The sequence below is a fragment of the Pollachius pollachius genome (assembly GCF_949987615.1).
Source record: "Pollachius pollachius genome assembly, chromosome: 11".
Taxonomy (NCBI): domain Eukaryota; kingdom Metazoa; phylum Chordata; class Actinopteri; order Gadiformes; family Gadidae; genus Pollachius; species Pollachius pollachius.
In genome coordinates, this window is record NC_136944.1 from 3,280,862 (window position 1) to 3,293,888 (window position 13,027).

At 50.4% G+C, this 13,027-nt stretch overlaps 1 protein-coding gene across 2 annotated transcripts in view; it reads left to right on the plus strand.

The window, feature by feature from the left end:
- LOC307082287 (nucleosome-remodeling factor subunit BPTF-like) overlaps positions 1-10,214 on the plus strand; it is a 30,349-nt gene extending 20,135 nt beyond the window's left edge. For both annotated transcript variants that reach the window (XM_079745803.1, XM_079745804.1), the window contains exons 22-30: positions 305-2,103; positions 2,273-2,352; positions 2,807-3,032; positions 3,628-4,163; positions 4,528-4,854; positions 5,824-6,016; positions 6,457-6,541; positions 7,563-7,749; positions 8,746-10,214. In XM_079745803.1, the coding sequence (XP_079601929.1) occupies positions 305-2,103; positions 2,273-2,352; positions 2,807-3,032; positions 3,628-4,163; positions 4,528-4,854; positions 5,824-6,016; positions 6,457-6,541; positions 7,563-7,749; positions 8,746-8,761 (3,449 nt within the window). In that variant the 3' untranslated portion in view covers positions 8,762-10,214. The remainder of the gene's footprint in view (positions 1-304; positions 2,104-2,272; positions 2,353-2,806; positions 3,033-3,627; positions 4,164-4,527; positions 4,855-5,823; positions 6,017-6,456; positions 6,542-7,562; positions 7,750-8,745) is intronic.
- Positions 10,215-13,027: the final 2,813 nt, after the last annotated feature.

Consider the following 13,027-nt stretch of genomic DNA (forward strand, 5'->3'; position numbering starts at 1 on the left):
TAGGGGGCTTGGGGGTGGTGACCGTGTCCTGAAGGCCCTCCCTCCCGGGGATGCAGTGGATCACTGTGGATCATAGTGGATCATGGTTCTGTAGTGGTGCAGCCACATGGTTTAGAAAACACCCAAACTTGTTTTCTGGGGACCCATCATTGTTAAAGCAGTGTTGGAGAAGTCATGAAACCATCTTGTCCTCCTCTGGTTCTCACCCCCCCTCTCCCCTCTCCTCTGGTTCTCTCCCCCCCTCTCCTCTGGTTCTCCCCCCCCCCCCTCTCCTCTGGCTCTCCCCACCCCTCTTCCCTCACAGCGCTGGCGGAGCTCCGGATGGCCCAGCCCCCCCGAGAGGCGGGGGTCTGGACCCCAGCCCCCCCTCAGGCCCAGCCGCCCGCCTTCCCCACGCAGCCTCCCCCGCTGGCCCCTCTGTCCAGCCTCGGCAGCCTCCCTGCCCCTTCGTCAGCCATCAACCAACCGGCCGCCTTTGCTTCCTCCCCCGTCAGCCCCCCGGTCCCGCCCCCGGTCCAGTCCCACCCCCTGGTCCAGCACGCCGCCCCCACACAGCAGCTCCTTCCCCAGAGTCCGGTCTCCCCCATGCACGCCCCCCCTCAGACTCTCCTGTCCTCGCCTGCGGTCTCCCAGGCCGCTGTGAGGCCGCCCCCCCAGACTCAGGCCCAGCTCCGGCCTCAGATTCAGGTCACACAGGCACCGCCTCTGGCCCACATGCAGACCATCAGAGTCCAGATCCAGCCCCAGTCCCAGGTGGCCACGCCCGCCCAGCAGACCTCTCCGCTCCCAGCTCAGGCCCCCGCCCAGACCCAGCCTCAGGTAGTGTTCCAGAACCACCAGACCCTCTCGCCGGCCCCCCACCAGCCCCGGCTGCAGCCCCAATATCACCCCCAGATCCAGGTCCAGTTCCAGACCCAGAACGCCGCACCGCAAGGCAAGACCCACGCCAATATTCAGCCCCAGCAGCAGATCCAGATCCAGGCGCAACAGCCCCTCCAGACGCAACCCATCCAGACCCAACCCCTCCAGACGCAACCCCTCCAAACACAAGCCCCCCTCCAGCCCCACCTCCAGCCCCACCTCCAGCCCCAGCAGCAGATCCAGATCCAGGCCCAGATCCAGACGCAACCCCTCCAGCAGCTCCAGACACAAGCCCACCTCCAGCCCCAGCAACAGATCCAGGTTCAGACTCACCTCCAGCCCCAGCAACAGATCCAGGTTCAGACTCACCTCCAGCCCCAGCAACAGATCCAGGTTCAGACTCACCTCCAGCCCCAGCAGCATCCGCTCCAAACACAACTCCAGCCCCAACAACAGATCCAAGCCCACCTCCAGCCCCAACCACAGCAGGTCCAGACACAAGCCCTCCTCCAACCCAAGCAGCAGGTGCAGACGCAGCTTCTGCCCCAACAGCAGGTCCAAGGCCAGCTCCAGCAGGTCCAAGGCCAGCTCCAGCCGGTCCAAGGCCAGCTCCAGCCGGTCCAAGGCCAGCTCCAGCAGGTCCAAGGCCAGCTCCAGCAGGTCCAGTTCCAGTCCCAGCCCCACATCCAGGTGATCCCCCAGAACCCCCAGCAGCAGGTGACGGTCCAGCCCAAACTGCAGGTCCAGTTCCAGCAGCAGCAGCAGACCCAGAGCCCGCTGCAGGCCCCCCAGCTCCAGGTGCAGTCCCCCCTCCGGCACCAGCTTATCAGCGTGCCGGGCCTCCAGCAGCCCGTCCAGCTGCTGTCCGCCCTGCCGCCACACGTAGCGGCCCAGATCCAGGCCCAGATCCAGGCCCAGATGCAGGCCCAGGGCGGGGCGGTGCCCCAGCAGATCAAGCTGCAGCTCCCCATCCAGATCCAGCAGCCTGGGGGGCAGGTCCAGACCCACCAGATCCAGAACCTGGTGACCATCCAGGCCCAGGCCAGCGTGGTCCCCAGCCCGGGGGAGCTGGGCCGGCTGCAGCACCAACCGCAGCCACAACAGAACCAGCTCCATCAACAGCAGCAGAACCAGCTCCATCAACCACAGCCGCCGCCCAAGAAGAAGAAGACCGAGAGCAAGAGGGAGCAGAGAGAGCAGGCCCTGCTGGGCTCCAGCCCCGCAGACAGCCTCAACAAACAGGTAGAGCACAAGGATCCAGGGGCTGCTGGGGCATCTGGCCATGGTCTGACTGACCATCTAGGTTCTATCAGTCTGTCTGATCATCTAGATGTCTTCTAGGATGTGTTGTGCTGTGATGATCTAGCCCCACCCGCTCCAGCCTCTTGTTGATGTGTTGTGCGTCTCCTAGGCGACGGTGAAGCAGACGGCCTCGGAGCAGCAGAAGCAGAGGAAGAGTCTGGCGGCGGCGGAGCGCGAGGAGAACCACAGGTCAGGACTCTCACCGCGGGGTCGCCGGTTCGGTTCCCGGCAGCTCCTAACAAACTGCCATCGGATATTGAAACGGGAATCCCATCTTAAATGGGAGGTCACCAACCACAGACCATTTACATTCAGGGCGTTTAGCAGAGGCACTTACAATAAATACATTAGTCTGAAGAAAGTTAAACAATATACCTCTACAGTAAGGATGTTCATAGAACCAAGTGCCAAGCACTAGGTTAACCCATTCCCCATACACAACAAAGATAGCTAGGATAAGATGCTACACAATGCTAAGTACTATTTTTAACTGCTAGGACGTACAACTTACAATAAGTGCTTAAGAGGGGGGGTGTAAGGAGGGAGGCTAAGACCAGAGGGAGAGACCCCCTGGAGAAAGACCATACAGCTGATCGAGGGCTCTGAAGGTGCGGCGGCTGACTCTCCTTGCCCCCTCCCCCAGGATGATGGTTTGCAACCAGGTGATGAAGTTCATCCTGGACAAGATGGAGAAGGACGAGAAGCAGGCGGCCAAGAAGAGGAAGAAGGAGGAGGTGGTGGAGCAGAAGCGCTCCAAGCAGAACGCCACCAAGCTGACGGCGCTGCTGTACAAACACAAGGAGCAGCTGAAGGCCGAGATCCTGAAGAAGAGGGCGCTGCTGGACAAGGAGCTGCAGCTGCAAGTACAGGTGGGTGACACAGCGCCCCCTAGGGGACCGGAGGTCCCACAGCGCCCCCAGTAGACCAGAGGGCAAACATTTACTGTGCGTTCACACCAAAAAGCAGCGCAATATTTGTTGAGTTTCCTCGCGTAAGTACACAAACCTACCTCTTTTGAACACCATCTTTTCTTTCCGCCAATTCCTTCTCCACCATGACCAAGATAACCACCACTGCGAGTCTTTACTTGTTGTGGAAGTACCAGAGACGTCGGAGAACTCAATGCTGTCGTTTATGGGTTCATAATATCATAATATAATATCATATAGATATTATATTATATTGATTTGAGACTTTCAGACCAAGGAGACCTCGAAGCTTAGCAGCCTGCGGAGACATGACACTGGATAGAGTCTAGAGCAGTCTATAATCTTGGTTGCCACCTAGATGTCAATTTGTGTGTGTGTCTGTGTACATGTGTGTGTGTTTCTCTCTGTACGTGTGTGTGTGTGAGTTTCTGTATGTGTGTTTGTGTGTGTGTTTCTGTACACGTGTGTGTGTGTGTGTGTGTGTGTGTGTGTGTGTGTGTGTGTGTGTTTCTGTACACGTGTGTGTGCCCTCCAGGACGAGCTGAAGCGGGACATCGTCCGGCTGCAGAGGGAGAAGGAGAAAGCACGGGCGGCCATCACCCAGGCCGCCGCCGCCGTCGCCAAGGCAACGCCTCACCCCGCCCACCCCCTGACGTCGCCGCCGCCCCCGTCGTCATCACAACCCCCCGCCCACTCCTCCCACAAACGCAAGCGGGAGGAGGAGCGGAGCCGGGAGAGAGACAAGCACCGCGAAAAGAGCAAGAAAAGGGACAAGGAGAGGGAAAGAGACCGGCCCCCGGAGAGAGACCGGCCCCTGGAGAGGGAGAGACCCCCCCCGGACAAGGAGAGACCCTCGGACAAGGAGAGGCCGGCGGAGAGGGAGAAGGAGAGAGACAGGCCCCCCGAGAGGGAGAGGGAGAGAGACAAGCAGCGGGAGAGACCGCGGGACAAGGAACGGGCGGAGCGGGACCCCCTGAAGCACAAGAAGAAGAAGGGTCTCTCGGCCTCCAGGGACCACAAGAAGGAGGCCAAGCTGTACTGCCTCTGCAGGACGCCCTACGACGAGGCCAAGTAAGACTCAAACCCCCTCCCCCCTCCTCAGACCCCCCCTCCCCACGGTGCCCTTGGCCTCTGATCAGCTTCAGAGGGCCCCTCATACAGTGTGTGTTTGAGTTTAGGCCCAGTCTGACAATGCTAGAACCGTTTTAGTTTATGAAGTTTAGTCTGGAGCCGCTCTGTCAGGACTCTGCTCTGATTGGACCTACAACCAATTAGACTAGCGTCCCTGCCAGATCGCTACTGGTGTCCAGGTTCTGTGGTTCTCATGCCCTGCGGTTCCTCTTTGGTTCTGTGGTTCCTCTGTGGGCCTCTGTTCTGTGGTTTGCATGCTCTGTGGTTCCTCTGTGTTCTTATGCTTTGGCTCTGTGGTCTCCAGGTTCTACATCGGCTGCGACCTGTGCTCCAACTGGTTCCACGGCGTGTGTGTGGGCATCACGGAGAAGGAGGCCAAGAAGTTGGAGGACTTCGTGTGTCCGGGCTGCAGGCGGGGCCAGCAGGGGGGCGCCGCTGCTGACACAGGAAGCTGTCCCGAGGCCGCAGGAAGTGGGACGGAGGCGGGAGACGGGCCCGAGGCGGGAAGCTGTCCAGAGACGGGAAGTGCTCAGGAGACAGGAAGTGCCCCCGAGATGGTCGTCGTGGTGGAGGAAGTGGGCGGCGGCCAGGAGCTTTACTGCATCTGCCGGACGCCGTATGACGAGACGCAGTAGGTCCACGGTCACACTGGAACGACGTGTTAGAACAACATGTTAGGACAACATGTTGGAACAACATGTCAGAACAACATGTTAGAACAACAGCAAAGTGAGGTTGAAAATATTTTTTAATGAAGCCACATAGATTAAGACATAAAGAAACGTTAAATGGCTTAAATCAAGTGAAGGGATTTGAACAAAAATTCAAAAGTCTAAATGGAGAAAACAATGTTAACATGCACACAATTTAAGAAAATGTAAATGGTTGGAAACAAATAAAGTGACAGCTGAATGAAAAGCGCAAAGCATTGCTAAAAATGCAGTAATGTAAAATTAATTGAACTGAAGAATCTAAAAGGTCAAATGTATTTCCCTGCGTGCATGCGTGCGTGTGTAAGAGAATAGCGAGCCGGTGCGTGACTAAAAGTAGCCCAATAGAGTGGGAAAAAAACAGCCCAATCTGGCAACACTGCCTGAACGTCCTTGAAAAGTAGCCCAATCTAGCGGGAAAAACTGCCCAATCTGGCAACACAGGTTGAAGTACCACTCCGCCGTCCTCTCATTGACTCCCATGTTAAAAAAAAGATAGTATTATAAAAATAGAATATCTTAAAAAGCATAAAATATTTTAAAAATCTGAAAAGAAGCGCGCAATTTCAAGCTATTCTGAATATTTTAAAACTTGAATGGAGTCTCTAGGTGAAAAATTGAGGAAGGAGATAGGCCCTAAAGTTTGTAGAGAATAATAAAGAAAGAAAGAAAGAATAAAACTTATGAAGAAGGAGGGAGGGACCGAAAATACCCGAAGAAACAATTCTTGGAATGTTTTCCTCAAATGACTAATATCCGGAGAACGTCAATTCAGTTCTGATAGTCTAGTGGTTGTTGTGTTGTTGTGTTGATCTTTGCTCACACACTGAGCCTATCACAGTGAGTAAAGGACCCTCCAGCCCTATCCTGAACCTCTGCCCCTCCCCCAGGTTCTACATCGGCTGCGACCGCTGCCAGAACTGGTACCACGGCCGCTGCGTGGGCATCCTGCAGAGCGAGGCCAACCACATCGACGTGTACGTGTGTCCGCAGTGCCAGTCCACCGAGGACGACATGACGGTGCTCACCCCGCTCACCGACAAGGACTACGAGGGGCTGCGCAGGATCCTGCGCTCGCTGCAGGTACTGGGGGCGGGGCACCGGGGGATGGGGAACCAGGGGGCGGGGCACTGGGACACCTGAGACATATTGAAGGTCTTCAGGAGTTTGATATGGGAAGTTGTGCGGCGCCCCGTGGCTCCCTGGGCAAAGCCTGTACCATTAAGGCCCAGTCCTTATCGCAGCAACCAGGGTTTGATTCCTGCCCGCGGTCCTTTGCTGCATGTCCTCCCCACTCACTCCAAGACCTTCATGTCTATCTCTCTCTAGAAGGCATAAAAATTTAAAAAATAAATCTTTAAAAAATGATAATAGTTAGTCATGAAAAAAGGGTAAATTTTTCATGACAGCTAGTGTTGGTTATGTTTCATGCTGCCCAGGACCAAGAGAAATTGTTGCTAGCAGCTATACTGTTTTTAAGTCATCCCCGTGTGATTGAGCATTTAATTGCGTCGTCTCCTCAGACTCATAAGATGGCGTGGCCCTTCCTGGAGCCGGTGGACCCCAGCGACGCCCCCGACTACTACCGCGTCATTAAGGAGCCAATGGGTGAGCAGCAGCTCGCCAAAGAGACACCTTCTTGTTTCTGATTGGTCTTCCATGCTGTCCAGAGATGTCACTTGTATAATCAACCAATGTCTGGCCAGAAATGGTTCTCTACTGGTTCATGTTGTGCAAGGTTCTTTCTATAAATCAAAATCCACGGCCATCTTTGTACAACACCGTTGTTGTACGTCTTGGCACTTATAAACAGTACTTGGCATTGTGTAGCATCTTATCCTAGCTATCTCTGTTGCGTATGAGGAATGGGTTAACCTAGTGATGGTTATTGCTTGGAGATTGGTTCTATGAACATCCTTACGGTGCCAACAGTGATATATTGTTATTTCTCTTTCTTCTGACAACTTTACTTATTGTAAGTGGCTCTGGATAAAAGCATCTGCTAAAGGCCCTGAATGTTAATGTGATCAACTAATGGTTTAAAACCTGATATAAGAGCGTCCAGAATTCAACCCCTAGTTGTTCCCCAGACCTAATGGTTTAATACTCTGTATTAGGGCTGGGCGATTAATCGAATTTCGATTTTAGCGTCAAACGATCACAAAACTAATATTATCTAGTTTTCGATTTTATTTTAATTTTATTTTTATTAAATGTTTTATAGAAAGCGCCGAACAGCTGGATACATATCTGTACATTCTTTTAGATTTGAACATTTTCTTTTTGACCATTCTGTGTATTTTTTTAAGCCGAATTTCAAAGTTCTCAGTTACTAAGTGCTTTTGGGAGAGACATGCTGAATAAATGCATCATGTTTTCAAACTCAAAAAAAATCGTTTGAATAATCGTGATTTCAATATTGACCAAAATAATCGTGATTATGATTTTTTCCATAATCGAGCAGCCCTACTGTAACACAGCGTTTAACCTAGTTTAACCTCTAGGGGTTCTCCCAGGACCTAAATGTTTAATACTTGGTATATCACTTGGTTTAACCCGTGCTTGTTCCCCAGACCTAATGGTTTAATACTCGTTATAACAGTGTTTTACCTTTAACATTGTTCCCCAGACCTGGCCACCATGGAGGGCCGGCTGCAGCTCCGTCACTATCGCAAGCTGACAGAGTTTGTGGCGGACGTGACCAAAGTGTTCGACAACTGCCGCTACTACAACCCCAACGACTCGCCCTTCTTCCAGTGCGCCGAGGTCCTGGAGAGCTTCTTCGTCCAGAAGCTCAAGGGGTTCAAAGCCAGCAGGTAACCACCCGTCCGGTTCACAGCTGATCCCTGACTGGTGGCCCAGCATCGGGGTCTCCCTAGACACTCAGCATCCTGCCCAGGCCCCGGCCCTGCCTCCAAGCCCCGCCCCTACCTTTAAGCCCCGCCCCTACATCTAGAAGCGCTGGGCGGAGTTGATTGGTTACTAAATAAAGCCTCATCCTGTTGCTTGTTTAGTCGCGGCTAATCAAAAGCCTATATTTGGTAAATGAGTTAATAAAACCTGATGTTTTATTAACTCTGACCGTTTGACAGCGGTCAGGTTTGGCCGTATAGTCAAACGGTTCTAGATGACAAACGGTTAACGAATACTAGTGGAGTAACAGGTTAGGTTATGGACTGGTGAGTCGAAGGCCTTTTATGTCTGACCTGGATACAGTCGGGCATCCAGAGGAATGCTTGGTTGCTATGGAGACCCTTGAGCTGTATCTGCAGCCTCCCCATCAGCCTCAGGGGGGCGTATACCTTAGGGTCCTCAGGTCTCCACTGATCAGTTAGATCTCCATCCCCCTCACAACGTCCTCCTCCAGCGTGTCTTTGGCCCCGCAGCGCTGTCGCGTTTCTCCAGAGTTCATCTCCACTGCTGTCTCTAGAGTTCATCTCCACTGCTGTCTCCAGAGTTCATCTCCACTGCTGTCTCTAGAGTTCATCTCCACTGCTGTCTCTAGAGTTCATCTCCACTGGTGTCTCTAGAGTTCTTCTCCACTTGTGTCTAGAGTTCATCTCCACTGGTGTGTTTTGCTTCTGAATGCCTTCCGGTCGTGTCTATCATGTTCCTCAGTGTGTGTCGGCATGTGTTACTGAAGTATGCTAGGAGCTCGTCGCTCCACGCCTCCTCCACCTTCACCGACGTGTTACCACCACTGTGTTACCTCGATGTTCTCAATGTCCTCATGATGTGTCTGTGAGTCCATCTGTCTCGTGCTGCATGCCCCTCTCTCATCATGGCTGCCCGTTCTCTCTCTTCTCTTCCAGATTGTCCGCCTCATAAGTGTCCACCTAGTAGCCTCGGAGGCTGGATGCTGGGGGTCTTGGTAGTCATGGAAACAGGCAGTCTCATGTGTTGATTGTTTGATTTATCTGTTTGAAACACACATTTCTTTTTAAAATGCTCCAAACTTGCATTGACAAAAACAACACAAATCCCTCAAAATGGCCGCCGTGTTGGCATGTGTTCTGAATGCTTTTTTTTGTCTTTTACTTTTTTTTGCTTTTCTTCTGACCGTTTAAAAAAACTCTCAAATCTCCCCCTGAAAACAGTCCTCTGCAAAATGTCAAAAATCATTCTCAAATGTTGTTTATGTAATGTAGCATTGGGTTGAATCAGACATTTTTTATTTTTATGTTGGGCTGTACATTTTATTATAATATAATGATAATATTAATAATAATAAGCTATGACCTCCATTTCTGACACTTTACACCAACCCATTTTCCGTTCAATAAACCTGATGTCAACGTTGAGACGTTTTAAAACACTTATTTTGAAAGAGTTGTACTCATGGATCACCGACTCAGCCATTGGCTGGAGCTGGGTCCAAACCCCAGCCTTACTGGGTCACCTGACCTGACCTGTCACCTGACTCAACCATAGCTCTAGAAGCACGCGTAGCTCACCGTCTGGCACCATTCAGGCATTCTCTGTACCAGACACCAACATGGCATCAGCCCCTCCCCCCGCCCTCATCCTCCATCATGCTATCACATGTCCGACCATTAACCGGTTAATAAAGCCAACAAGTACCTTAACATGTCCCCCCCCCCCCCCCCCCCCCCCCCTCTCTCTGTAACAGGTCTCACATCAACAAACCACAGCCCGCCACCACCGCTTAGAACACACACACACACACACACACACACACAGCATAGAAAAGCACTTGCCAAGAATGCGGCTTTTGACTGAACTTTGGTCCAGGCGCGGGGGGGGGGGCTGCTCAGACCCCCTGCCCCCCCCCCCCCCCCACCTGTTCTTCCCGGGGAACGTCGGGAATACCAGTCCTTGGGGCACGTTGGGGCCTCGGGAACTATCTCAGAAGAAGAACGAAGAAAAGACGTTTAGAACAAAGACTCCTAAGGAGTTCTTTCATTTCCATGTAGTTTTCTTCTTTTTTATGTTATCACTTTGTTTTCTATCATTGCCTGATTGACGGTTGGGAGGCGGGACTCCATGCGGACTCTAGCGGAACACGGATGCTCATTGGCTGTTGGACCCTGAATATGGCCCGCAGGTTTCCTATTGGTTGCGCCCGGAAAGCTTACTGACACGGAAACATTGACTAATAAAGATTTGCTTTGCAGTATGTTGAAGAAGACACTATGTGTATCTGAAGGTATCATGCCCTGTTTGTATAAAAACAAATGTCCCACTTTGAATCTTCTTTTTTTTGTATTACTGTTGAAGAATATTGATGTATATGGAACATAATAAATTGAAATGTCCTATCTGTGCTGTGTGACTTAAACTGAAGCATTGAGTTAATTACACACTCACAACAGACCCAGGGCAAGCAGTTTGAGTACGCTATTGAAAATGTTTTTTTATCAAATGGAGCATAAAGGATGTCTTCAAATATAACTAGACGGCTTTGTGAAAAACAGCAAATCAGAATCACACAGATACTTTTGAAAGGTAGGATTAGTTGGAGGAGAAAAATAAAGTATGTTCTAAAAGGGTTTACAGATTGTGAAGCCCTCAGTTCTTTAGATATACACGGCATCATGCTGCCATCTATCCAGAGTGTCACCAGATCTACCAATGATGTGTTAATAAATCATTTGACAGATTGGTTCTCCGATACTGACACACTGCTCTGACCTTCACTTCAAAAGAGCTTTCTTGTTATAAAAAATACGATTTACATTACAGACAGCCTAGTAATATAATCAAGTTAAATATAAAATAATGAAAAGAAATATAAAATATAAAAAAAGTATAATCTAGAACAGTGGATCTTAAACTTTTTGTCTGGCGACCCCACGAAAATGTATGACGAAGTCTGACGACCCTACTTTCCCCAAACCCACTCTAAGTCCTTACTCAAAATACCCCCTCAAACGTTAACAACTAAACCAAGCAAAAAATAGTAAGCAAAGTAATTAGTTTTGTTTATTCCATATGAACAAGAACCGAGAAAACCAAACAATCACGATTAAACAAGTGTAGACTGCCGCTATCAGATCAGAACGCTATGTGCGTGGCGCGCGCGCACACACAAGCACACACACACACACACACATACAGCATTAGGCCTACAACGTTACATGGATTATATTCATGGCGATAACAATAACGGTATTTTTTTATTTCGCTTTTCTGGTTTACTATCTTTAACAATTTCAATGGGAAGGGTGGGCCTGCTTCCGTGAACATAGCAAGTTAATTCTAGGAGGAATGCTGCATACGGCGACACGGAGATTTTCCTCCACGGTGCTGAGCCGACATCTGTATTTATTTTTTATATATGCGAGGGACGAAAATGTCTTCTCGCACAGATAGGTTGACCCGAAAGGCGTTAGAATTTCCATGGCAGCCTTGGACAATCCGGGGTATTCCTGCGCAACAGACAGCCAGAATTCATCCAGTGATTTTGAGGCAAACGATGTCTGTATGGTTCGGTCACTGGATAGCTCAAGCAGCGCATCTTCGAGCTCAGATGACAGATCGTTTGAAGAGCAGCTGGTGAATGGTTGTCGTATCCAATAATGATTCTCCACATTTTCCGTCGGAAAATATTGATGGAATTTTTCGAGGAGGCTTTGGAGATGAGCGTTGATGGAGGCCTTCAATGAATTGACATTCACGTCATCCTCCTCCAAAAAGTCATGCAGCTCCGAAAACATCTCAAAATCCCCACCCTCCGCACGGACTGCCCAACGCTGCAGCTTTTTTGTGAAAGCATTCACTTTGTTCGAGAGGGTCAGGATGTTAGTGTTGAGGCCTTGTAGTGAAAGCTTGAGCATATTTAATTTGTCGAATATGCATGACAACCTCGCTTCGCAACTCAAACAGGCCTGTAAGGACCTTGCCCCGTGAAAGCCACCTAACTTCAGAATGGAAAAGAAGGGATTCGTGTGTAGACCCCATTTCCTGGCAGAGAAGGGTGAAGAGTCTAGTATTGAGTGGGCGAGATTTGATGAAATTCACCATTTTAATTGCTGTCTGGAGAACATTGTTAAGCTCGGGTGTCTTGGATGCCAGGGCCTCTCTGTGGATAATGCAATGGGTGAACTTGGCATGTGGTGCAACGCTAAGGACCTTTGCTTTCAGCCCTTTATTTTTCCCCAACATAGCTGCCGCACCGTCTGTGCATATGCAGTTGGCCCATTGCAGCCCTGCATCTTCCATCCAACCATTGAGACAATTAAAAATGTCACTGCCGGTACATCTTCCTTCCATCGGAGAGCAGAACAGCATGTCCTCGTGAAGTTTTCCTTCATAAATGTAGCGAACAAACACCAATAATTGCGCGACACTTGTCACGTCAGTAGACTCACCTAACTGTAAAGAAAACCTGCAGTTTTTTACTCTCTCGATTATCTGACATTTCATGTCATTAGCGATCTCGATAATGCGCTTGGACACTGTATCATTGGAGAGGGGGATTTGCTTGAGCGCACTTGCAATGTTTTCACCATACGTTGCGGTGGTCATCGCAATTGCTGCAGGGAGGATGAGGCTTTCGGCAATTGTGTGTAGCTTCTGTGCTTTTGCCACAAGGTGGGCCACTTCGTAGGAAGCTGCCAAGGCTTTGGTGGGCAAGGTAGCTTGCCCATGCACTACGGTCTTCTGCCCTTGCAGGGCAGGTTCTTTTCGCAGAAAGAAAGTAATTGGTATCGTAGCGTCCTCGGGATGGCGGGTTTCGAGATGTCGTTTCATTTTGACAGGTTTTAAGCTCTCATTCGCCAGAACATCGCCGCAAATCACACATTGTGGGTGGTCGAGGTTATCTTTTACTTGGCAAGTGAATCCATATTTTAGAAATTCTTTCTGATAATGCCGACGCCTCGTTTGTTCCTTTTTATTCTCACCGGCCTGTAGACTTGTCCCATCTGAGGATCGCGGAGGAGTAGACGCACTGGTAGCTGGCACTTCCGAGCTTTTGTTCGATTTTTTAAGCAGCCACCTCTTCATTTTGGCTATTAGGCTACCTATGTCTTTTTATTTTGTTTTACTTGAAATACCGGGAACAAGTTGAGTTTGCATATAGTGGGAGCAGATAGTTACATTGTTTCTATCAGCGGAGTAGCCCATAGGCAG